The following is a 27,258-nucleotide window of genomic DNA, read 5'->3' on the forward strand; positions in this document are numbered from 1 at the left end:
AGGTGTCCTATCACCTCAATGAATTAATGGCCCAATTAAAACACTTATTTATGTAAAGTAGAACAGCTCCCAAAAAAGAAGGAACAGACTAGTCAGGCACTAATATATTCATTTGGGGCTTCAGAAACCTCTCTGAATCCAAAATCTCCAAGTAAAGCTACAACCACCAGCCTCTGACAGAGATTTGACAACATGCAATGAAGCAGGCTCTCAGAGTACGGAGTCAGCCAACACATCCACACGGCAGAGCACACTGGTCGTGGATAGAAACAGGAAAGGCACCCCAGCACTTTGGGAACCACCTTTCAGCTGGGTTAATTTGCAGCCTTGTGCTCTCATGCTTATCTGGTCTTTCTTGGTGCTGGCTTGAAGGTCACTGCATTGTCCACCATTCCACAATGCAGAGATATCCTGAGACATCATCTTTTCCATACTGAAGGGAAACATACGCAAACTTTTCAAAATCCTAAATAGAACAACACAGTCCCTGGGATTCCCCTCTCTATAACTGCAACCAGCCAGCAGACAGGATTTACACGTCCCTTCTCTTCCTTTAGGCATCCTCTCTCTTCCTTGAGGACACAAGAACACACAGCAGAGGGCTTTCTTAAAAAGAATCAGTCTTTAACTCAACATCTGAAGAGAGGGAAGGCGTGGCAGAGAGGAACCACTACACGTGTAACAGCACAGCATCCCCCGCACTGCTGCAGGATGCAGAGGAGCCAGGAGGGAAGGCACAAAGCCAGCCTGGGGAGTAGAAAGAAAGGTTTGCTTAATATTTGGGCGGGAGGTGTTCCCACTAATAAATCATGTTTTCCCCGAGTGTATTTGCAGCGCTGGTGCTGAGCACCACACGGTGGCACTCCAGCCCTGTCTGTCCCCAGCCGCCTCGGCTCTGCCTGGTCTAAGGGAAAGCAGGCACCTGGCCTCTGGATGCCAACACTTCACTCTGTCTGGAACTGTGTTCTCAGGCTTTGACACGGTTAATACTGCTTAATGCTTTAATGCAGTCGAGAGGAATAAAAAGCTGTCCACTGGGCAACTGTTTTTTACTGGTTGAAATAAAAAATAAACTCCTTTCCCACTAATTTTAAACTTCTCTTGGGAAAAGTCCCCTCCACAGTGTCTGTTCCAGAGCAGTGAAATGGCAATTCTGCTGTCCTGAAACACTGCTACAACCACTCAACCACTGATTCCATTCTCCTCTTACATAACCATGGCAGACAGGTGCTGCCAGTTCATGTTCTCCCACTTTGGAGCAAAGCAGGGAGAGAAAAATGAAACAGCAAACCATCCTGAGTTCCTCCTTACAGAAAGGCTGCCATAAAGCGAAGGAGAAGACTTGATGATGAACCTGATGTGGCTGACAATGTCCCTGCTCCTGTCAGGGAGTTTGAACTAAAAGGCCTTTAGAAGTCCCTTCCAAACCAAAGCTATTCGTTGATTCTATGATGACACCCAGGGTATTCAAACACGCTAATTTTAAGGAAAATCTGCAGGCAGTGCCCTGAGCCCCTGGCAGTGGGGCAGTGCTGTTCTTCCCACCTACTGCCTGGGCTCGCTCTGCTGCCAGCGGCCGCCCAGGGCTCCCCAGGTGCTTTTCCTTTCTAAACACTTCACAGCACAACAACCAGAAACAGCACACAACTCAGCAATGCCGCTGGGCACAGCCATTGCACTGACCCTTAAGTGACAATCATAGTGCAACAGGTGCTCACAGACATGAACAGATCATACAACCCCGATATGTGTGATTTTACTTGCATTTAAGATAAACCACTCTGCTTCCACTGCCCTCTGCACTACACAGAACAGAGCACAGTGCCTCCTGCTTTTGGCACATGATATCTTTGTCATTTCCCCAAATTTGCTGCTCTGTCACGGTTTAACACATTGAGGAGGTTACATCATACAATCTACGGTGTAACTGCACACAGTGTTCAGAGAGTTTCCCCACGGGAGAGAACATCACAGGATTTCTCACCGACCATCAGCAGAAACGCCTTTGGGACTTAGTGATCCCTTTCAACACACAGGAAGGACAAATCTTTCATTTTCAAATGAAAAACAAGTTCTTTTTCTGCCATAAACACAGGTGCCCTGGAGAACAGTGTTTTCCACAACCTCATCATCCTCCAGAGACAGACAGAAAACTGCACCCAGCGAGGACAGAGAAGTAACCTTTGCAAAGTCTCCTGCTGGCTTTTGCTCTGTATGATCTCAGATTAGCTGCTGCGGTGCAGTCATGAGTAAGGGGACTATTTCTGAATTAATCACGCATCAAACTGCATGTGTGTGCAGGAATAGTCACTTCAGCTGCCGGTCTGTACAGGAGGGCACAAGAAACCTGATTATTGCTATTTTGTCGTTTCATTTCTTCCCCCAGATTCATTTACTGTTGCTGTTTTAACCTGTTCCTATACTGGGAAATGGAATTTCTGCAACAAAAAACATGGTTGGCAGGATTGTACATGTGGTCTCACCTCCTACAACATCTCAAACTGCGAGATATGTACTTAACCTCGCACCTCATAGAAATGCACTCAAGGTGAGACATGTGGGGGAAGATGCAGCTGGCAGCCTAGGAGAAGAGTGAGGGGGCTGTGCAAGAAAATGGTATGAGATGGGAAACAACATGAAATCCTTGTGCTTTTGAGGAGCACAGAGAGGAATACCTACAGCCATCTCTGTTCTCTGATCTCCTCGTAAGTACAGGCTCCAAGAGGAAACTAACTGTGATCTGGGAGCTGAACACTGAGCGCTCACTGCACAAAATGATGCCACGAGCAGCCATGAGGCTCCTTGGTGAGACCCCTCAAGCTGCTCTTTGCTCTTCTTTCTTGGGAGCCTTTCAGCAAGTGCAGGGAGTCAACTCCACCACAAAAAATCCTGGCAAATATCCAAAGTCCACATGTACTTCTTCACTGTAAAGGGCATTGCTAGAACAGCTTGTTATTAATAACAATTTCTTATGGACTGATACAGGCACTAAGAGAAAACTCACTATTTTAGCATCACATCATGCAACATGCATGAAACAACACACAGTGTAAGAACATTTAGGTTGCAAACACAAGCACTTAAAACCTAAAGAATTCCTAATTAAGGCCATAATCTTTATTCGGCCCCATTACACACATGTCCTGTGAGATAGTCTGTAATTAAGGATCACCCACGACATTTGTGAGACCTCTGCTCCCTTCAGTGAGCAGGCCCAGGCAGCACACATTTAAAAAACAGCTTTGAGCACTTATTTTCTCCTTGATGCTCAATGAGTAGCAGAATGGCTTTCATTCTGCACAATAAACCTGATTCCTGAAGATTAAATTATTAATTCTCTTACAGGTCTTTCTGTAGTTCTCCCTGTTATGTATATCTGTAAAATGCACTAACACATTTATTTTCAAAAATAGCTTTGGGACATGAAAGGCACTTAATCTTCAATTTAAAAGGCAAAATGTACCCTCTAATTTTTTTCTGCACCAACTGGAAACACTTTGAACCTTATTTTTCAATATACATTCATGACATGTAGCATTTGTTCTGCAAAAGGGACATTTCTATGGGCTTCATTTGCCATAATAGATGTTCAGAATTTGTACAGGTAGACCATGAATCACAAGCCAAGCTGTGATTGAAAGGAACACATAACTGTTGGCTGTCCTTGCAAAGCCAAGTTTTCCCATGTGAGCAGCATCACACAGGACCTCTGAGGAGAACAAGTCAGAATCCACAGCTCTAGGGTAGTGGTCATTTGCCTAAATGTCCAGTTCTGCTATGTTCCTCATGATCCCACCTCTCAGACATCCCATTTCCAAACAGCGCGACAAGAATGCTGCCCTTGCCTGATTATTAAACTCACTTGTAACTCAGGTCTGTCTGTGCCCTGTAAAAGTCACATTTATCATGGAGAAATACAGCACAGTGCCACCACCAGAGGTCTGCATCACAGAACACACCCCTTACTTCTAGCACTTCATCCTCATGTATAGCTGTCCTCAGACTTACTCCTGGGAATGTCTGGGTGCTGTTGTACTGACACACCGAGTGTCAGCCTACCGTGTCACCCACCAGCATCAGCAGTGTCACCATTTGTACCTGCACCAGGCTGCACCCAGGAACTGGTGAAATACACAACATGCCTCAGATAAGACAGTTTAAAAAACACACAGAAAGGGAATAACCTCCCATCAGCAAGAACTGGACATAATGCGAGCTTGGCATCCACCTTCCAAATAAGCTCCTGGGCTCAGGGGTCGCCTATTGACATCTCCTCATGCCTTCTGGCAGTGGTCTCATCTCTCTTCCTCAGTGCTTTACACCTGGCACACAGCAGTATTTCCCCATAGCCCTTCACCAGCCCTGTTCCACCCAGGGTGTCTCTGCCCCACCCTCCCCATGGGTTTTTGACAGATGTCTCCAGGCAGCACTCGGTGTTTTGCAGACGATCAGAAAGCTCAGCTGCAAGCCTGCTTAAGCTCATCCCTCCTGATTTCTACCACCTTCCCTCTTCCCGGCAGCAGCACAACAAAGGCGGCTCCCGGTGAGGGCACCCGGGGACCCGCAGCGCAGCTGCCACAAAGCACAGGCCCGACAAAGGGCGGGAGGCTGTGAGCGGAGGGCAGGCCCGGGCCAGCAGGGTCGGCGGCGGGGCTCCCTCGCTGCGCGCTCCCCGCCCGCGGCCGCTCCAGCGCTGGATCGCTGCGGTGCCCGCGGCAACAGCGCCGGCCGGGGCCGGGCGGGGCCGGGCGGGGCAGCCCGCACAGCCCCGCACAGCCCCGCACAGCCCGCACGGCCCCGCACGGCCCCGCACGGCCCCGCACGGCCCGCACGGCCCCGCACAGCCCGCCCAGCCCCGCACAGCCCCGCACGGCCCGCCCAGCCCCGCACAGCCCCGCACAGCCCGCACAGCCCCGCACAGCCCGCACAGCCCCGCACGGCCCGCACAGCCCCGCACGGCCCGCACAGCCCCGCACAGCCCCGCACAGCCCGTACAGCCCCGCACAGCCCCGCACAGCCCGTACAGCCCCGCACAGCCCCGCACGGCCCGCACAGCCCCGCACAGCCCGTACAGCCCCGCACGGCTCCGCACAGCCCGCACAGCCCCGCACAGCCCCGCCCGGTCCCGCACAGCCCCGCACAGCCCCGCACAGCCCCGCACAGCCCCGCACAGCCCCGTACAGCCCCGCACAGCCCCGCACGGCCCGCACAGCCCCGCACAGCCCGTACAGCCCCGCACGGCTCCGCACAGCCCGCACAGCCCCGCACAGCCCCGCCCGGTCCCGCACAGCCCCGCACAGCCCCGCACAGCCCCGCACAGCCCCGCACAGCCCGTACAGCCCCGCACAGCCCCGCACAGCCCCGCACAGCCCGCACAGCCCCGCACAGCCCCGCACAGCCCCGCACAGCCCGCCCAGCCCCGCACAGCCCCGCCCGGCCCCGCACAGCCCCGCACAGCCCCGTACAGCCCGCACAGCCCCGTACAGCCCCACACACACGCGGGGCGGGCAGAGCACGGAGGTTCGCAGCATCCCCGCACTCCAGGGACCTGCACAATAAATCCTTTCCCACATCAGGGGGCCACGCTCCTACAAATTTCGCAAATCTGCCTCTCGCAGCAAACGCTGGTGTAGTATAAGGAATAAACACAGCGGGATGGGACTGTGCTCCAGAAGCTGGAGAGGGAGCAGACACTTGCAGGGTATTTCTGGCTCATCTGCTGATTTTCTATTTTTCTTCAGGCAAAACATATTGAAATTCTGTAAAAATGTGAAGAGTGCTACATTCTCTATGGTTTTGCCAAGCGCTCTGATAACTTTAGGAGATAAATATTCCTACAAAAGTAAGAAACCTCTGGCAGAAGATTTGTTACTGTATTAATGCACACAGATAAAAATAGAAAACCGAAGTTCCACACACCTACCATCATGCAAATTAATTTTTTTAGCAGAAACCGCTACTTCCCACCACCCTTTTTTCCCCCTGCTCTCCTAAGTGGGGGAAGAACGTGGGTTTCCCCTCCATCCACACATTGCAATACCTACTGTAACATCTGCACAGGATGATAAACTGGCTACATTTCTTCTCTCCCTTTGCTTTGCCCATTTTCTCACCAGTAGCTTGAGCTACCACGTAACTGCACTACTGGAACACCATAAAACAAATTACTGCATTGATACTGAGTAACAACACACTCCCCCCCCCACGGCATGCAATTCCTGGAAACCCTCCTGGATAATATATACTGATTAAACTCCTGGTGTAGTGTGGATTATTTTGTCTTAAATATCGGGTAAATTGCTTAGTGGGTAAATTGTTTCTTTACTCATGGAAGCCATTTTCTGTCTGTCTATACACACAGAGACATCTGTATTCATATTGACTTAAAGCCTGTGCTAAATTAGCCACTGATCAGAGTTTAAAAAGCAGTGGAGAGATGCAGAAATTTCTGAAGGATATTGCCTCCCCTGTTCTTAACAGGGAGCTTGCTTGTCCTGTCATGGACCCACCTCAAGACAGAAATATCCAGTTCTGCAAATGCTGGGATGGATGAAGATCCATCAAAGTGTGACATCTTGAAAGACTCTAAAGAACAAGACAGCTGGGGTACAGGGCTGTTGTAAAGTACAATAGATAAGTAGGCTTATTTCTAATTGACCCAGGGCTCAGTGCAAAAGAAAATGAGTTCTTGCAGCCTTACTAGCTTTATTAAACTCTATTTCTACAGAAGCCTTGGGTAACAAGAGTCTTAAAACGCATTAGTAAATTATAATTAGGGATTTCTTATCTCTTTTACATGCTTACAAATTAAAATCCAACTAAGTCAAAGAAAGGCTTCCATTGACCTCGAAGGCTTTGGAGAATCTCCCTATAATTTTCACTGATGGTACCAGGAATTGTTTGTAAAGGGCAAATAAGAAGCTAATATTTTGCCAAGTGAAAACCACAAAGTGTGGGGAGTTCTTGGTGAGTATCATTCTGTAAACTGGGAAAGCATGTAAAAGAAAGACAGTTTTATCTCACAGCAAAAAGTGAGGAGAAAACTTTATTTCACAGTAATTAGTGACATGGGAGCTCAGAGAGCTCAGTTAAAGCCAATCCCAAAGCAGCCAGGCCACACAGTGGCTGTGCTCAGCCATATCACTCACCTGGAATAAACAATCTGCCCAGAATAGTTGGCTTTTGGTGTTTCCTAACACACACCTTACCTAAGCCTATTTACCTTAACCATCAATGGCAGGACACCCACACGTGCACTGCGGTGACCTCAGCATTAGGCTATCATGGCTTAGCTCTTCAGCACACAAAGAGCAAGGCTTACATTTTGCAAATGAAATGAAATTTGTCATTTTTACCATGATAACAGTTTTTTCTAGCTGTGATAGTCTGCATGGCCCAGCAGTGGGACAGCTGACCAGGTCAGTGCTCAGTCTCCACAGGATTTCTGTGAATTTCTCTGCTGTGACTGGACACAAGTCAGTTTAGTTTTGTTTTTAAGCCAATAATAATTTTTTTTTAATTCCCAGAAACACATACATAATATTGAAAAGTAAAATTAAAAACGAAATGCATGCATATTCTGGCTCTTCTTACACTATTTGAAGGAACCACCCAGAGCTACTTTTGAAACACAGATATTACTTTTGCACTCTTTAAAGAATAGTAATCCACATTGGTTTTGTGTTCTGTCTCTAGCAGCTGGTGTGGTATCATTTTGGTTAATTTATCTGGTTAATGAATAAACCCCTCTAAATTACAGGAATATTTTGCAGCAGCCAGCATCAGGATACTGAGCTATCCATCCCATGGAGGTGGAGACCACGTGATGCTCAAAATACATGTCCCTGTCTAGGGACACTGTTCACTGCTGGGTCCTGGGTTCTTCCCTCGGGAGTCAACAGCTTCAGAAGCTTCTACAAAGATCACAGAATCATGGAACAGTTTGGGTTGGAAGGGACTTTACAGGTCACCTGGTCCAGTTCCCCTGCAATGAACATAATTTAATGTAAAGTCAGATACCTTAAGACCCTGCCTGCTTTTAGTCTGAATTGTGCTCAAATCATTTATTCTATCTAGCAAAAATTAAGCATACTGATTCCCCAATATCAAGGATAAATATTTATAAAAATAGCGAGCAATTCATTACAGTAAACAACCTCTTGCTGCCTGTCCAAGGCTCCAGCAGCACAAACTGACAACTCTTCCAAACCCAGACAGAAACAAGCACTTGCAGAACAGAACCCAAGGTAATTGGCTTCCTACCCCTGCCTCCAGTCTGACACTTCCAGCTAAGCCAGAACAGCAGTCTGAGTGTGAGGCTTTTGGTGCCTGAGGAGAAGGAAATCGTGGGTGCTTAGCATGGGGATTTGCACCCTGTGTGGAATCAGATCAAATAACTTCCCATAGAAACTCCGGAGCATTTAAGATAACTTGCAGTGAAAACATCTGTCTGTGGTTACAAAAAAATCTCTAAGTGAAACTTTTTCAGGTGCATAATGACTTGTCAGTACAACAATCTTAATGAGGTATCTTAGCAGATCATAAAAGTATCTGGTTTCCACTGTAAAAGTTGCCTTCGCTGATTATAGATGGGGAGAAAAGAAAAAAGAGGGAGAAAAGCACAAGAAATAACTTCCACCCTGCTGAAACATTTCTGCAGAGGAAACTCTCATTTTAAACAACAACAATCACTGCCACTCAGAACTCAAAATTAATGAGGAACCTAGGGATGAGGGAAAAAAATCCCCAAGCTAAAACTATTTTTGGATGCTAAGCACCACGCAACACTCAGGAGAGCAGTCTGCACGGGGGTGTGAACAGCCACACAACCTGGGAGCCAGTTTACCTGCAGGCTGATTAACCTGCTCTAGATTACCTGTTTTGATGTTTTACCTTGATTTGCCTCAGGACATCTCTATAAATAAGTCTAAAAACTGTTCCCACACTTTTCCATTGAACTAGTATGCCAGACTCACATCATGGACAGTGATGCCTCTGGCTCCAGTAAACATGATGAGACATGAGACATGAGTTGCAAAATACAGCTATTTTTTGTATTTATCACACAATTAACATATTTACAAATATATATATAAGATTTTCTCAGATTTACATAACATTCCAAATGAAATTCAAAGGTGAAGATCCATCTTTGGGTAGCTACAGAGTAGGAACTCATTTGTAAATGTTACAGTGAGCAGCTGTCAGTGGTGTGACGTATTTTTGCTTTATTTTAAAATCACACTGCACCAAAGGTCAGCCCTCTGTTGTCACCTGATACGTGTCTGGTGGACAAGCCAAAGAAATCATGCTGATTAGAGCTTGGTGAGGACCTGTCCTTGGAAATGGTCCTACAGGAGAAGGAATGTGGTAATTAGGACAGTTTCTTTCCATATCTTTTCAATCCTCTGTCAGACCCATTCGATCACTTACAATACAGCACCTTAGCAATTTTCTTCCACCCCAGGGTGATAACATCACTGATCCAGAAGTTGTTCCAGGAGGCTCTCTAGCTTTCTCTGAAAGACTGGGCTAATTACTATAATCCCCTGCAGTGTTACTGAGGTGGCAAAACCTCATGAGACTGGAACTGGAGTGACAATAGGCTTAGGGACAAAGATTCTGTATTGAAAAACTGGCTGTGCTCACTACCAGCAGCTGTAACTAATATTGATTTCCTTTGTTTTTCTTATATTCAGAAGGTATAAGTAACAGTAGCAGTCAAATAAGTTCATAACCAAGCTATGGAAAACTGTTACAATTCAAAAGCAACAAAATACAGCAAAGGTGGCATTTTGTCATTTCTACCACAGTTCTGGAACAAAGGAAATGGAGAGGGGGGGGTGGAAAAGGAAAAACCAAGCTCTGGAATAGGTTGCCCAGGGCAGCGGTGGAGTCACCATTCTTGCAGATATTTAAAAGATGTGGCACTTGGGAATACGGTTTAGTGGTAGGCTTGAGAGTGCTGGGGGAACAGTTGGACTCAATTATATTAGAGGCCTTTTCCACCCTAAATGATTCCATGATTCTCTGCAGAAGACAGCAGAGGAAGACGAGTTCCTGGCTGACCCACTGAAATTCTGATACCCAGAAAAACACTAAAAAACAAAATCTATTCAAACAGTCAGATGGTAAGGATTCTGAGCAAGGCCCTGCTGCCCTGCCTAGGAATATTTGTGCCCTTTGGGATGCCAGGTACCCTGGCTGTGCTTGGTGACTGTCACGCTCCCCAGGCCCTGCTCTGGCTGCGTGTCCCCGGCACAGCTGCCCCGGTGACACCTGCGTGGCTCAGCAGAACGGGGCTGGAAAGGGCTCCCTGCTGGCTGCATCGCAGGGAAGATTGGATAACCTTCACCAAGCCACACAGAGGACTCCACAACTAGCAAGCAGCCCTGACATAAAGGGAATAATGATCAGAAGGAGCAGACAAAGTCAATTTGTTAAGAACCTAATCATGTCAAATAAATTACACTTTCTGGGGTGGTTTTATTTTAATAAGGTCTTTCAAATGGACCTGCATAAGCAAACTGGTATGGAATAGAAGGAGATAAAATTACTAAAAAAGGGCTATTTCCTATTCTTTGCAATGCATCTCTGAACTGTGAGTGCTGGAGATGAGATGCTGGATTTGTAGAAATTTCAGCAGCTTGGAAGGTAAAACAGATGTGAGAAGTTCCTTCAATGAAAAGAGGACGGACTCAGATTTTCCCTGCTCATCACACTGCCCAAAACCTGGCTTAAATTTCAAAAATCAGAACTGGGCAAAATTAGACAAAAAAGTTTGAAACTTATCAGTCAACAATTCCACCCATCTGAGTGGAGATTTTCTGGTTTTCTGCCAGTACAGATGATACAGAAATATGGCTCTACATTCACATATTTCATACATTCTTCAGCTCTAATTGCTAGTGTTCATGCAGTCATCTACTAATTGCATTACTTGTTATTTCCTACACAAATAGTGAACAGAGATATCTCCTTACTCCATTTGTCTCTTCAAAAGCATTGCCTGGTTGTGCAAAAAAAGCCTTCAGAGGAAAATAATCAGAGGAAAAATTTTCAATCATGCTGCAGATAATGCTAATTCCAACGTACATCTTAGTTATGAAGATTTGCCTTTGATTTGGACACTTGTTTCAAGAAAATTAGCATACAAACCAGAAACTATCACAGCTAAGACAAAGGATAAAATTAATTTTAACATTTCTGTCTTTTTTTTTTTTTCTACTTTATTTCAGTAAAAATGGGGACTGGTGCCTTTCATATACCAACTTTGAATTTGTCAGGTGAATTTTGGCACCATCTAAAGTGGTCTTTGTCATCCAGCACAAAAATTGACCATCCCTTTGTTAATGCACTCTCACTCCTTTGTTGACACACAAAGGGTGTAACAAAGTCACAGAATCATAGAACAGTTGTGGTAGGAAGGGACCTTAAAGATCAAAGTCAGCAGCAGAGGTTCATTAATTTGCAACCAGTTATGCTTTAGAAAGCCTAATGAGAAATGACTAGGTCTTCCTACTCTGAAACATGAGGGTAAAATAATGCTTGGATCAAATTATATACAATTATTTCCTGCTAATTCTGTGCATGTTATTAAAATTACTAAAATTTATCTCAGTAAACCATGAAGCTGACAGTCTTAATGTTCATTAAAGAACTGCACAGAGAGAAATGCTGATTTAAAGCTGAAATGCCCCAGTGTGAGATGCACACATGCACCTACAGGGAAAAAGCACACACACCCCCATCTCCACCAAACACCTTTTTCAGAAAAGCTTTTGATTATGTCTCAACATTTCTCAGCCTTCCTCATTTGTGACTTCCATTACAGCTATCTAAAGTCAACGCCTCCACTTCTTGTCTGCAAATAACCACCAAAATAGGCACGTTAATCCTTCACTCTGAAAGTCATTAAAGAAGAACAGAGCTGATCTCCAAGATTCACTTAAAAAGCAGCACTACTCATGCTAAAATGGCACAGTAAAAGCACTGAAATGTCTTTTACCAAAGGGAATTATAAGATTGCAGCCTGGGATTTAAGAAAGTCGCAGTGACATGATATCGTTTTAAACAGGCTGTGATTAGCAGATTACCCTGAACATCCTTCAACTATACAATTCTGAGGTGACAGATACACAAACTCATACTGACCCAGGAATGTTTAAATAAATGCAGCCAAACTCATATAACCCCTTCTGGAAACACTCTTGCAGGCTTTTAAATATTAATTACTTTTTAAAAATGTAAACTACAAGAAATAAATATGTATAGGGTTTCAAATCAATACACAAATGCAAATCCAGAGTAGATGACATGAAGCTCAAGTGTCATGCCCAAGTTACTCTGAACAATAACACCTTGAGAGCTCCAATACAGAAATACAAAAAAATTTGGAACCTGAGAGATCATTAGATAAATTTCAAACTATCTACTCATTAAATACCAAAAGAACTAAAATACCATGCTGCTTGATAGTCTTTCACTTTTTTAAAGCAGCAGTCTAAATTGATTCCAATGCTATTTGCCCTCTCTGGCATATCCTCAAATAAAACACCACCTGGCTTAATTAAGCACAATTGAAAATACAACCCTCATTGTGGAGGAGCTGAATCTCCTGTCACCAGTGCCAGGAGGAAAAAAAGAGTCTGGAGTCCCAGATCAAACATTTTCTGAAAATGTACTACACGAATTATTGAGGTTTCATTTCATGATATTCTAAACCAAAATGAGATCTTTTTTCAGGAAGACAAGAGTGGGAGTGCACCTCTTCTGCTAAAGCCTGGGAAGGTGGTGGGGAAGCTGCTCTCGTTAATCTTGGCCGTGGCCAGGCTGCCACTGCCTGCTGTCACACGCCCTCTTGGGGAGCCCAGCACCTGCACAGGGGTGACAATGCCAGTGTCATAAGGACAAGAGCTCGAATAAACTTTCAACAAAATGCTTGGCTGGCAGCCAAGGCCAGTGAGACAGAGATTTTAGGCATATTCTGAAAAATATCAAGGGAGGAAAAGAAGGAAAGGGGTGATAAACAGCTTTTTCAAAATTATGTCTATAGAATACAGCGATGCCGATAAGACCCCTGTACTTTTTAGAATTGAAACACAATTTTTTTTCAGAAGTTATTTCTTATTGGCTTTCCAATTACATTCCCTAAAACCTTTCCATAATTTTCTGTGAGTCTCAATTTTATCTCACTGCATCTATATTATGTGCCAGCAATCCAGTTGTGAAATCCTGTAGTTAGTAAGTTCCCAGAGGCTACAGAAACATTTCTTGATTTAGAAGAAATAGTTCTTTATTTGAACAGACAGATACAGGGAAGGCATTTAATGACCAAAGAAAAAAATCCACTGAGCAGTGCATGAAGTGACAGTGGCTGGAGTGGACAAAAGGCTTCAGCAACCAGTTGAACCTTTAAGCCCAAACCTAAAGATTCAGGTTAACTTTAACAAGGGTTGAATAAGATCAATGTAAAGAAAGAAGGTTTTTTTCACCTCTCTTCTGAAATATTTTGCAAATTTTAAAAAAAGTAATTAAACCAGAATAAACCCCTAATAATCCCTGTAAGGGATATTTGTAAGGGTATTCCACACTGGAATTCTGATTGTAGTTCCTTTGTATCAGCAGCTCACTGTGCATGTGCAGTTCTGGGGCTCATCCTCTCACACTCATTTCATGCTAATAGCTGCCTTCACTGCCCTTCCCAATGCTCTCAATCACAGCCAAGAGGAAACTGAAATTCTGGGCACCAAAACCACGTCACAATAAATAAAACTTGACTAAATTCTCTGTTAGCATCCAATGACATCATCCTATCCCCTTGACATTAGTCCTGCACTGACAGCAATCTGTCCCGCGTGCTGCTGTTCCCAATGCTCTCACAATTTATGTGCCCTCCCTGCTGTCCTTGGAGCACTACACGGATGTGCCACATCTGAGATCATCCTCAAGGCTGCACTGCTTGTACACCGAAACTCTGAGCAAGGCTTCCAGCAATGCAGACCAGTGCAACAGCCTGGTGAAGTCACCTTCCAGCCGAGTGAAAGGAGCCCCTCCAGGCTGCCCCACCAAACCCGCCACCACCCGGGGGCTGTGTCTGATGTAACAGGGCAGTGGCAGTGCTCAGATTCAAGAACAATAAAGAGGAACCTCACTTCATATTTTGGAAACAATGGCGCAAGCTGATTTGCCAAAAACTCATCCTGATTTCCAACCGTACTGGGAGGCTTGTAGGAAATCAGAGAAACAGAGCTCTGAAGGCTAGAAAAAATAATTTAAAAAAAAAATCAGTGAACATAACTCTCTCCAGAAGATACTGTTGTAATGTCACTTGAAATAATCCACCTATAGATTTCACCACCTCAAGGCAGTATGTGATAAACTGACCCAATCCTTATGGCTGAGATACAATAGGTCAGAGCTGAGAACTGCCTTTAGAATTTAAAGGTGAATTGAAACGTTTCAGGAAGAGAAGTAACTGCCTGTTTCCACAGGTATCTGCTGGATTTTATGGCACACACTGGGACACAGACTGATAATATTACATGTTTTCCACAAACACCAATATAGATTAATGGCTGTCATTACTACTGCAATAAAACCAGCCACTAATTTTATTAGGTAACAAGGAAAAAATCTTCAAGAGAAGGATTAAACACCAGGCCCCAGAATTTATCAATCTAACTTCTCAGTATATTGAAAACCAGTCCTAATCCAGCTATTCATATAGTCATAAACGTCAAGGGTAAACAAGAAAATATTCAACTTGTTCCTGATGGTATGAATTTCGAAGTCATTAAAAAGCAGTCAAAATTACTGAAGTTAATAGAATCCTTCCATGAAGTTCAGTAAGCTTTAACTCAGGCTCCAAAAATGAGCTGTGGGTTTTATCTGAACACAGCTAGGGTAAGGGTCTGCTTTCCATGGCACATCCAACCTGAAATGAGCCCCTGAATACTTTGAGTAACCTCCAATAAAAGACTTTAGGCTCAGAAGGTCTTTGGGTGAAAAGTAAAGAGCAGGGCGAGCACAGAGAGGAGGCAGGGTTTTGAAGAGGTGTGAGGAATAAAGGCCCCTGGAGATGGTCCCCAGCAGCAGGAGGGATGCAGAGGAGCTGAGGATCACTGGATCCTCAGCCTTGTTTTGGCACTTGCACCTGAGGCTGCCCCAGGCAAACCACTGCAAAGCAACTGCCTGCAGTGATAGCAATTTTCTCCCATAAAACACGTTAGCTGCAATAATGAAAAACGCTGCTTGAGAAAATGAGATCATATTAATATCACCACCATCAGAACGGCAGCCCAATCTCAGTTGGCTGAACCAAGCATTACAGCAATGTAAATCACACTCTCGTTTCATGTTCTGCAAATCACATTTTAGACAGAAAAAAGATCTAAATAATTACCTGCTTTTCAAGCTATACCAATAAAGGGGGTTTGTAAGCACATAATAGTGAAAAACATCTCCCTGATGATCAAGCACTGAAACCCTCACAAAAAAAATCAGCCTCACCTTCTCTACACTCCCAGCTGCTCATTTCCATCCCTTCCCACCCTGTAGAAGAGGGAAGCTCAAACCCAGATGAATTTCTGACTCTGCTTCCCAGGAAGATCATTCAACTGGTGGCAGCATTGTCTCACATCATTTATCCAACGGTGGTCTCATGTTTGGAACACAGAGACCCAAAGCCATAACCCAATCACTTTCAGAACTTATTTTTAACACAATTACAAATGCCACAGCTGCATTAGGCCTTTGGAGACCATAAGTCTTTGGAGGCTTTTCAGAGTGGAATCTGAGGCATTTGGTTTCCTTCTCTACTAACTAGGGTTTCTCTTTTGGGGAGATCAGCTACATCCATTTTCTCAGAAAGTTTCATTAAAAGCTTAACTGTTTGTTCCCTCCTTTGGGAAAAATAAAATAAAATTCATCATCACATTAATCCTCCCAAGAGGACGGGTGGGAGAAAAGAAACAAAGGGCCCAGTTCAAATGTGCCTTCCCATGTGAATCATCCCTTAACTATGGGCTCCAGCACCAATATCCACCACATGAAGCTTCCCTTACTCCAACTCATACTAAACCAGTTTGTAACTGTATCTTCATCACTTTGGTTATACCAAAAAGGTGAACGTCTTTAACTGCATTTAAGGCTTACATTCAGTAATCATTTGGTTTGTGTTTTTTTAATGCATCTGGTTTCCATTTAGATGAAACTACAATGTGCAGAAGAGATTTCCAACTGGCCTTCTTTCCTCAATCAGTGAAAGAAAGTGGGATACCATACACAGAAGTGCTGTATAAGTACAATCCAGACTGTTATTTCTGTTCAGAGGTAATACCTGGTCTTTACAATGGTTTCTAGGAAAGGCAGGCTATACTTCACTATCCTAATTGCTGTCAGCCATATTTTGAATGGGCCACACTCGTAAGCTCCTTCTGCAAAGGAGCAATCTTGAATCTTAAAGTGTACATTAGTGCATAATGAGTTCCTGGCAGCTGTTTTCCAACTGAAAGCCATCGCCTGCTGCTTCTGTTGGGGATGTGGCTGTGAAAAAAGCCGTTCTGCTGACGAGCAGGGGGGAGAGAGGCGTGTACAAATACACAGCATCACATATAATTAACCACAAGCCCTCACACACTTACACCTCCAAACACAACTGCAGCTCTGCAAGCTCTGCAAGGGCCGTGGTTTCCTTGAGGAACACATTGTGCACTATTACTAGAGATTAATTAAAAACAAATGCAACAACAAAAGCCTGGCTTGTCTTTCAGGTGGGGAACACAAGGTATTGGAAGGAATATTCACACCTTTCCTTCCCAACTCTGGAGGCCATTATTACCAAAGAAAATAACTCTACTCTACACTTGACCCATTTAACTTGTATTTCACACCAAATAAGAGGTTAACAGCAGATCCAAGGGCTGAGTGGGAGGCTGTGATCTCTAACCAGGGCAGTGACCTTCAGACAAGGCACAGAACACGTTCCCATCTTTCTCTTCCCCTTGTTTTCATGAGTGCTGCAGTCATCCTTCTGTCTTCAGCCTGGGCAAAGCAGTTAAAGCACAAATGGAAATGCCAGCTCATAAAGCGCCTTTCTTCAGTGTTTCAAAGCTAATGAGCATGAATCACAGATTGATTGGAAAATCTGTGCCCATTCCAGAGCTTCTGTTTCTGATATTCACCCCGCTCTGCTCTGTCAGAAGTGCACAGCAACCAGAGCCCAGCTCCTCAGCTGATGGCAGCTGGCAGGGCCCCGCTGGCTGTACCAAATCCACACTGACTCCAGCACAGAGGGGAACCCACTGTGCTCCGTGTCCATGCTCCAAAAAAACCACAGGCAGGGACACAGCACCACATCGCACACCCAAGTGTGCACACACACACACACACCCCCCAGGGCCTCCTTCTCCTGCTGTTTGTGCCCATTCATTCACTTTCTGATTAGATCATACCAATGTCCCCACCAGCACCGTCAGATGAGGTTTCCAATGGCTCATGCTATGAATAAGTGCCACTGTTTCTTGACATTTATACACTGACATCTGCTCTCCAATACTGAAAGCTGCCAGATGTATTAGACATCTAAAATGTTCTGCAAAGGAGGACTAGCAGGTCTTTTATCACAGGAAAGCAGCACAATTTTTAATACAGGAAGAGACAAACAGGTTTTAGAATTGTTATGCTACAGAAAGGTGTAAATTTTTTATAAACACCAGTTCCCACTTTCATTTGCGTACTTCAAAACTATCACCAATGTTCTTTGCTGCCTCCACTACACTGACACACACTTCAAACCCTGCCTTATAAAGGAACCCTAGGAGTGGAGCAATTAGCAGGTTTAATTGATCATGAAGCTATACTGTTGCAGGAATCTGTGCAAGCCTGGTGCCAGTTGAAATCCATACGCTTTGCTCGCTGAGATCCAGTACTACAGTGTAATATAAATGCACAGCAGCCAAGCCTGAATAAAACAAATAAAAGCAACCCACCCCTTCTGAGCCACTCAGCTTGTGGCAGAAACCTATACACTGTTTAACCTGGAAAATCACTTCCAACTGCAATTACTGCCATTTACTCTATCCTTGCCTTCAGAGCTGATCCTGTTCCTCAGAAAGCACTCCGTTCATGGGCTAAATGGGGGTGGCTGGGGGTGTGTGTTTGTGTGAGCTAAACCCAGAGAAAGCAGAAGTAGGTTACAAATTGTGTACCTGCTTGTAACCCAAGTGCAGCCAGCTGGAAAGAACCACACAAGAGGTGAGATAATGTGGGTTGGTATCTACCTTTGTTCTCCCTAAATTGCTGCATGCCCAAGGAATATTCTTATTTGAAGAAGGCTTGGAGAAGACAAATCAATTCCCAAACTGACTTGCAAAGCCCAAAATTACACTGCCTTTTTGTGTAAAAGGTAAAGATGTAATACTACATTTTCCATCCTCCAAATTCATATTTAAAATAGAGAAAGATGAATTTGACAATTAGTTATATGTCCTTTCAACTATGATTTTTTAATCAAAATTGACCTGAAGTAATTCACTGTCTCTCATGTGATTTTAGAAATCACTTTGAGGGAGTCTTAAACATTAGCCCACCTGCATCTATTTTTAAAATATTTTTCCCTCCTATATTTCGTGCCAAAGAACAATGAAACAAAGTGGAAATAAATGAGAAAATGAAAAGCTACTAGGATTCCACTGAATGAATAACAGTACTGCAAATCTCTACTGAGAACAGAAATACTGGATTATTCCTACACAGTGGAGGCATAATGATAGGAAGTTCAAACTTCCAGCTCAGCAATTTCTGTCACCAAGACAAAAGAAGCCTACTTAATCAGCTAGGAAAGATTCTGAAATAATTAATTCCTGAAAATAAATGAGAATGGAAAAGCCTCTGGCCATCTGAATTTTTTTTTTTGGCCTCCCTCTGTTCCTTGCATTTCAGAGCTCCAGGGCTCCCAGTGTCTAACTTAAATATCTACGTGCTGCATATGTCAGCCTCGATTTGTAGAGTGAAAAAACATCCCTAGCCAGAGATGTCATCAAAGCATCAATGCAGCGTGCCTAGTGCAGACAGGGACACAGCGCCACAAAAACACGGCAGCTCTGACAGGGACAGGCAGGGAAGAGAGGTGGATGCCATGAGGGCAGGGAGGCAGAGGGAGCACGTGGCTGTCCCCAGCACGGCTCCAGTGTCCCCAGTGAGGCAGGACATGCGGCTTTAAGCCCAGCTCAGCCTCTGTCACCGCAGGAACTCGTGACAAGGCGGAGAGATGCAGGAGGACGATACAATATGTGCGATACTTGCCGGCCCCGGGCACCCTGCAGGGAGAAAGGGAAGCTGGCTAGGGAAGAAGGGACTTGGCTTCTCTGACTCAGTCCATGTTGCCAAACATTGGTGGAAATGAGCAAGAACTGTGAATGATAAATCGGAAGCCTGGAATGTGCGGCAGGCGGACGCAGGCTCAACCAGCCACACCATCCCCTGCACAGCCACCAGTGATCCAGATCATTTCCCCCCTATCTTCACAGTGTTTAATCTGGGAAACGCAGCACTGGCACAGATCTGCTAATACACTGCAACAACTCCATCCCTTTGCAGATCCCTATTACTCTGTTGTAAAAACAAGAGCATTTTTAAAACGATGTATATATTACCTTTAAAGGCCACAATTAACAAATTCAACCTTTCAAGTAGTTGTGTTAGACCTAAGACTTGTTCATTGCTGATTGCATCAATACAACAGAGCACAGCAATGGCTGAAGTGACCCTGCTACACTGGAACGAAGGGAGCTAGAAAAGCCAAGCTCAGCCATGAGGCCCAGACCATGTGAGATCTCTATCTTACACACTTTATGATGCTAAAAAAACAACCACAAAACCACAAAAGGCTCAAGTTCAGATGCTCGGCTCTAGCACACATCATTATTTTCCCAGTTTTGTTGCTCTAAGTAAATGGAAATTATTTCTCCAGAGCCTCACTCACCATGGAGCTGTCGTGATGGAAGCACAGAGTGTTTGCTGATGCAACCGGGGACACAGTGAGGCGTTCCATCCCATAATGGGAGGAATACACATCATTTTGAAGTTTTTACTATCACACATAGCAACTAAAGCTAAATACAGCAAAGCATTTGAAGCTAAAATGTTAGTTTTACACCTGGCACAAAATGTGCTGGAAGACTCGTGATAGGAATAAAAGGCAAAGGGAACAGGCAAATCCTGATTTCAATAACGCAAGAATAGCAGTGGAGTTGCATCAGATTAACGATAGTGCAAACCATGTTAAAGCACAGAGCAGACATTTAGGAATACAACCGGTTTCACCCTTAACACTCTTAACAAACCTGTCCATGACTTAAAGGGTAGTTTATTTTTTTATTATATATATTTTCTTCTTTACAGAGCAAATTCTAGAACCATATAACTGCCTGTTTACTTTCATGTAAATTGGATTATAGCTCTTCTGAAAGCAAAGCAGTTCCAGTTCTCTCCCACTCGAATAAGACCTTCCAGCCTCACAGCAGCTGTGTTACCAACAAAATCAGCAGTATTGAACACCAGTGAGTCGGGTTAACTTGAAACTACCACTTTTCCTTTGTGATGAAGTCTTTTAGATACCTACTGCTGAAAGAAAGAAAAGCCTGTGGTTTTTCTCATTAGCTCTTTTCTACCTGTTCAATTTACTGCTTATTGACTGAAAGAAAACCTTCTTTCTTCTAAAGCTGGAGGACATAATCTCTCTCAGGTGGACCTCTCTCACTCTGGTCCCGTTCTGGTTGGGTCACCAAACAGCACAGTCCAGAGCAGTGTGGCCACAGTGACTTGTGTGTCACCAGTAATAGCAGCAGAGTGGGCAAAGAGCAGCAACTAGAGAAGGCACAGTGGGACTTTGCAAGAGTGGAATGAGGGCAGTTCAGGGAAACATCACCCAGAGGACTGGAACTGCTGTCCTACCACCCCCCACACCGATTTCAGGAGAGATGGTCACTGGTTCAAACCCTTCTTTTGATGGCATTCCATTTTCCACTAAATTTGGTAGTTGCAAGAATGAAAAAACCACGTAAACAAGCATTTAAAAATATTTAAATAACCACGTTTACCACCCATTAAAGTGCTGTGTAATATTATTATGGCACTGTAAATGACACAGAGGAAAGCACAGAAACATGGGAGCAAGAGGGACCTCCTCGAAGGAGCTGAATCCAGTCCAGTGATTTGTTAGAGAAATAATATCTCATACATAATTAAGGTTCTCTTGGCTTTTGATCTGATTAAACCTATTAGAAGGCTGCAGAGGAGCCTCATTTCCTTTTCCCCTCAGGTTGCCTTTGCTTGAGCACACTAAAGCCATACTTCTCTGGATTCTGTGTAGGACAGGCTCACTCTTCTGGCAATCCCTCTCCACATGTTTTGTGTACATTGGGATTCTTGTTCTTGAACACAAATGACCAACATGACACTTGTATTCCAAAACGCTCAATTACCTTATGCATGGAATGAAAAGTCTTAAGTAATTGGAATTAATTAAAAGGATTAGCTTGTACACTGTAACGATTCCATTAGCAAGCATACAGCTTCCACTGGAAGTACTTCACATAATGCAGCCAATTTTATTTAAGATAGGAGATTTTGTTTGGGTTAGAAAAGGAAGTCTCATTTCTGTTCCTTTAAATCAACATTACAACTTCCTCCAAGTCTTCCACTATGGGTCTGGTTCTTAAAGAATGAGCAATACAAGTAACCAGACTGGAATTCTGCAATAAGCCAAAATGGATTCTTTCTGCATTGATCCATCAACAGTGTGGTTTATTAAGAACCTCTAAGTTTAAGAACAACTTGTGGCTCCTGGAAGTCCCTCTGCCATCAGTGCTTTCAGTACCAGATATGGGAACTTATGAACTTAGGAAATAGGCTTCATTTTCCACATGATGACCAACAGTAGTTGCTTTTCATCTGAAACACTCTAGAATGAAAAAACATCCTTGAAAGGAATTCTAGGAATTTAGTACCTGAGCCCTTTGCAATAGACTTGGCAAAAGACAGAAGGAAAACACAAATACATTACAAATTCTAGATCACTGCATTACTCCCTCAACACCAATCTCCATGAAGTTACACCAACAGCAGAACAAGCTCTGTCCATGATTGCATCCTGTACACTCCAATACTAGAACTGGCTGAACATGGACTTTCTTCCCAGGAACACAAATTTGATCATATCTCAGTTATTACAGAGCAAAATACCACAGGAAAACTGGACACAACCCTACCATTGGATTAACAAACCTACTAAGGCAGCCCACTGACTCACAAGAGCACACAAAGCCACAACTATCACCACAAGGACTAAATTTGGCTTTGTGGAGGTTTTTCCCCATTCTATGAAAATTCCAATTTTTCCCGTCCTGTATTAGGACAAAACTGAAGCCACCTTATTATAAAGTGAGCACACATTAAAAAAAAAAAAAAAAGGGTACTGCTGAAAATTAGAGAAAGTCCTGCTTGGCTTCCTGGCTAGGACACCCTCCTGGAATAGAGAGGATCCAGCTGAACACTGTATCTGAGAAGAGCCACTCGCTGTCTCGCCCAATACATAGATCAAACTCATCAAGCTCAATTAATATTTAATTATCCACACAAAAGGGATCAACTTCCGCAGAACAGATAGAGGGCATATTGGCTGGCGCAATGCAGCTCTGTTCAGCAAAAGTAGTTCAGGACCTGAAAACAGGCTACATTGCTTGGGATTTTGGAGCTCTTGCACATGGCACTTTTGCCTCTCTTCCCAAAATAAATTGTGCCTACCTAGTCAAAAAACAGAGGAATTCAACCTGGAATTCTTGTACTCTTAGATATTCCAGAGTCTATCGCCCTCATCGAGAAAGTTACTAATTTTGAGGTTTTCAGAAAATAATTTGTAGCCTTTTAAAAGAAATATCCAAGGCAGGAGCAGTAATTCCTCATGAAGTCACTAAGAGTGAAGATTGTTGAGAGCTTATCTAAAACCAGACCTAAGCCACGAACATCTAGTGCGTCCAAACTCAGGGATTAACAGTAGCTTCGCTTAATATTTGTCAACTGAAAATGTCCCATTAATATTTTCTAGTTGTAAAGGAAGATACCCAAGCACTTATTCTGCTTTTGAAAAATGAAAATGAATCAGCTGTTGGAAGAACCTGAATATGGAAACTCAATATAAGAGATGCTTTCCAAGCATTCATTTGGCAGTTGTTGCAACCTTGAAAGGCTGTAGGCTACTTTACTTGTAAAACAATGAGAAAAAAAGAAAGCACAAATACAGACATTAAAAAAGAAGCAATCCAAACACCCACTTTGACTCCTTAGACCTTCAAAACCTCTCTCCTAGTATGATATTGTTTCCAGATAACAGTCCAATTTAAATGTTGGCTATGCATTTAATCTTTTGATTTTTGCTTCCTTAAATGATTTCCATACCCCCACAAATAAACCTTTCAAATTCAGAGGTCAGATGAAGCGGATATCTTCTTTCCTACAAGGGTCTGCTTAAATAAAAGGCCAAGATGCTATATAAAATCCCCCACTGTGTGGAGATCCAGGCAATATTCCAAGCACAATGGGGTGGAGTGAGAGTGTGTTTGTTCAAATTCTCGTTTAGACTAGATTCTCTCATTCCCTTGTGGTTATAGGTACAGAATCTTCCCTCTGTGATAAAAAGGTGGCCTGACAGTGTCACCTATTGCAAAAGAGCTTTTCCTCATCAGGTCCAAGCCCATGCAGAAATCCCTGAACACATCTGCGTGTTATTACAATCTGTAACAATTTGTCTTGCTCGTGTACAATGTTGGTTAAAATGCAAATTCTATGCAAAATGAGGGACTGAACAATTCATCAGTGTGTGCTGTGTATGGATTAAATAATTCTTATTCATCCTGTAAGCAGTCCCCCACATTTCAGTGGGCTAACTCAGGTTATAGCAATTGACATAAAAGAAGGGGAGGGGAGAATAAGTGTAAACCCGTTTATGTCATAATTATGCAGCACCACAGGCATCTCTCCTCCTAAACGGGAGAGAAAGCCCAAACAGAAATAAATAGCTGCCTGCAATTAAAGCCATAAAGCCATTAAAAAGAGATTACCTCAAGCAGGGGGTTGAAGCAGTGGGCACGGCAGGCTATACCTTGAAAAATCAACCATTTGTGACAGAGAGATTGGACACACAGAGAAAGTGCCCTGGGATCTGGGTGTGGCTGGACAAATTCACGTTTTTACCCAGTTATTTGTCATTAGCATCACCAAATTACCGCGGATGGTACAATAGCCAGCAACGGATCTCTCCACAGCTGTTTACAATATGACCTCAAGAAACATCTCCGGAGAAACAAACCAAAGGTTTCTAAGCCTCCATCTCTGTAGCTTGAAGGAAAAAGGATGTGTGGCAGCACATGAGCCAATACCACCTTCTGTCAAAACAAACCACCCGCTCTCTTAAGGGCAGCCGAGGGAAACCTGCGCTGAGCAGCATCCACTGCCGAATGACACCAACTTCAACAGAACAAAAATACAGAAAACCGCCTCTGCTCCGCCACCCGGCTCGGTATCACAACGCTATCGATTCTGCACAGAACAGATGGGGAGGGAGCCCTTGCTCGCGGAGGCAGGGCAGGAGCGTCCCCCCGGGCTCCGCGACCCCAAGCACCGCTCCCCGCCCGGCTCCGCTGCTGTCCCGGTCCCACCTTCTTGGGTCTCTTCCTCCGCTGGCTGCCGCCGTTGCACTTCTCGCCGCCGTCGCTCTTCTGGGCCGCCTCCTCGTTCATCCTAGCGAGCGGCACTGCCGGCACCGTGCCGTGCCATGCAGGCTCCGCGCCCAGCCCCAGCCGAGGGTGGCACCGCCAGGGCAGGGCCGGGGGCGGGCGCAGCGACAGCGGCGGCGTTGCCGTGGTGGCGACGGCGGGGCGGGGACGGGCGGGGACGGCGCACCCGGGCAGGGGGCGATGCTCCGGGGGAGAAACGCTGTCGGAATCACGGAGGGTTGGGGTTGGGAAAGACTCTTAAAGCTCATCTCCTAGTTCCAGCCCCCTGCCATGGGCAGGGACACCCTCCACTGGATTAGATTGCTCCAAGCAACCTGCCCCGTCCAGCCCGGCCTTGGACACTTCCACGGACGGGGCAGCCCTGCGGCACGAGAAGCTGCTCACACATCTCCCTTGTCCCCAAACCCGTTCACGTGAGCGAGGTATTCGGCCACAACTGAAACATCCAAGAGATGATTCATTGTCACTGTCAAAGCAGAAAATGGCAGCATGACTGGCACAGCACAAGGTGTTTTTAGTTTGTACTACTAAAATAAACCACCTCCTCCTTGCGTTGGAAGAACACAGCAACATGTAAATGTATTCTTTTATTTCTTCTGGTGAACACTTTAAAAAGAAAAAGAAATTACACTGTTCCACTTCCAACTGAAAAAAAAACAGCCAAGTAACTCGCCCTCCTTCTCAAACAGCAGCGAAGGCTGGGGAACAAAAGAAAAAACTCCCTTGAACTGCTTACTCAGCAGAGGAGAGGCTGCAGAAAGTGGAAAGGACCCAGTGAGGCATGAACTCACTCTGCCACAATCGCGCTGTCTGCGAACACAACGAACATCTGCAGCACAACAATGTGAGCAGTGTAACAATCTCAGAATCTTTTTTTCTTTTCCTTACTTCAAGAGGAACTTCTTTGTTACTGCAAGCAGTAGTAAATTCTAGACTAAAATGAGAAAGCTCATGTAGAAGTAAGGGGAGCTACAGATCTTGAAGAAGGCGGGTGCTATACAACACTGCATCTGTTATGCCATAATTAGAGCTGCAATCACAGTCACAGCAAGGATTTTGGGGAAGACATACAACAGTCATTTGTTATCAGCGTCAGACATCCACGGAATTCATTTGGAGAACCTGTGGAAATGCAGCTATTATTCTAATTTACAAACACAGATGCTGATTTTAAAGGGAGAGGTCATCTCCCATTTCTCATTTTAGTCAAATTGCGCACAAATTCATCCCCCTGACCAGCTCTCTCTCATACCAAACTAAACAATTTACAGTCTTTGTCTGACATTTGTTTATTCACAATAAATGATTCTTGAGTTAAGCACATTGTTGAGGTATGTGGGGATTATGTATTGTGTGTTTTCTTCTTACAATGTTTGCTGCACTATTAAAAAAATAAATCACCAATATTTCTGAGAGTAAAGATGAGGTAAACTTCAATGACATATGATGGTTCTTGTAACTAATCATCATGCATGATGGTTCTGAAAACCCAGAGATCATGTGATATTGCAGTGATGTAAAGGGGGTGAAAAATAAACTATCTCACTCTGCCAAATCCATCACTTGTCCCCCTGTCTCTAGAGATGGGGCTTTTTATTATATTTTTAATTCTATATTTACTTTTAGTCTTCAAGCTGAAAAAGTCAAGGAAACAGGATTGTTGGAGACTTCCATGATAGCCAGGCAATGAGCAGAATTTCCCAGGAGACTTAAAATGATGGAAGGCTTGATGGCTGGTGAAAGGAAAAATTCTCTGGGAGTCACTGTGAGCAGCAAAAGGGCAGCACTCCGGGGAGGCAGCCAGTGCTAAGTGCAGGCTGGAAGGTGTGAGGGAGGAGTAAGACAGAAAGACACAGTTTGAGGATTTCCAATTTCCATCCACATTTCTCACTTGACCTTTCCCTTTTTTTTGTCAGTGCATGGGAGTTGCACTGTCACACAACTCCCTGGCAAATCAAGGGTACAGTGGGACAGTGCCCACAAACAAAATACTGGAAAAGCCTGTTGTGACAAGTATTCCAGCTACAAAACCAAATTCACAGCTACATGTTTGCTGAAGGATGACAACCTCATTAACCTGAACTGCTTCTACTCCTCTCTCCAAATCCTGGGCATTCACCTTTGGCAGTGCAGCTTTAGTTGTAGTCAAAGAAAACAAACACTTGCTCAGTAACAATGCATCAGTACTCTTCATTTCCCATGATCCCAGAAATCCAGCATGAAACCAAACGAACCTAACCAGCCAGGGAATTACAGAGGGTGTCAAGTGACAACAGGTCTAATAACAGCACAAAATCTGCCCTAAGAACCACACAAGCTGCCTCAGAAATGCCCAAACAGCCAAGGAAGTCCTAAATACTCAGAAATGCTGAAGGCATTCATACTCATTTAAAGCAGTTAGGAAAAAAAATATTATAGTATGTGTATTCCATTTCCTTCACAAAATTTATTAGCTGGAAAAAAA

At 44.3% G+C, this 27,258-nt stretch overlaps 1 protein-coding gene across 6 annotated transcripts in view; it reads right to left on the bottom strand.

The window, feature by feature from the left end:
• ANK2 (ankyrin 2) overlaps positions 1–27,258 on the bottom strand; it is a 277,794-nt gene that overhangs the window by 159,027 nt on the left and 91,509 nt on the right. The window contains exon 1 of one of the 6 annotated variants that reach the window (XM_063415414.1): positions 24,717–24,956. The exons of 4 other annotated variants lie outside the window; for them this stretch is intronic. In XM_063415414.1, coding sequence (XP_063271484.1) covers positions 24,717–24,797 — 81 coding nt within the window. In that variant the 5' untranslated portion in view covers positions 24,798–24,956. Of the gene's footprint in view, positions 1–24,716; positions 24,957–27,258 lie in introns of those variants that run through there. One more of the 6 variants, XM_063415420.1, reaches the window with a different exon arrangement.

This window comes from Prinia subflava, chromosome 18, assembly GCF_021018805.1.
Source record: "Prinia subflava isolate CZ2003 ecotype Zambia chromosome 18, Cam_Psub_1.2, whole genome shotgun sequence".
NCBI lineage: Eukaryota > Metazoa > Chordata > Aves > Passeriformes > Cisticolidae > Prinia > Prinia subflava.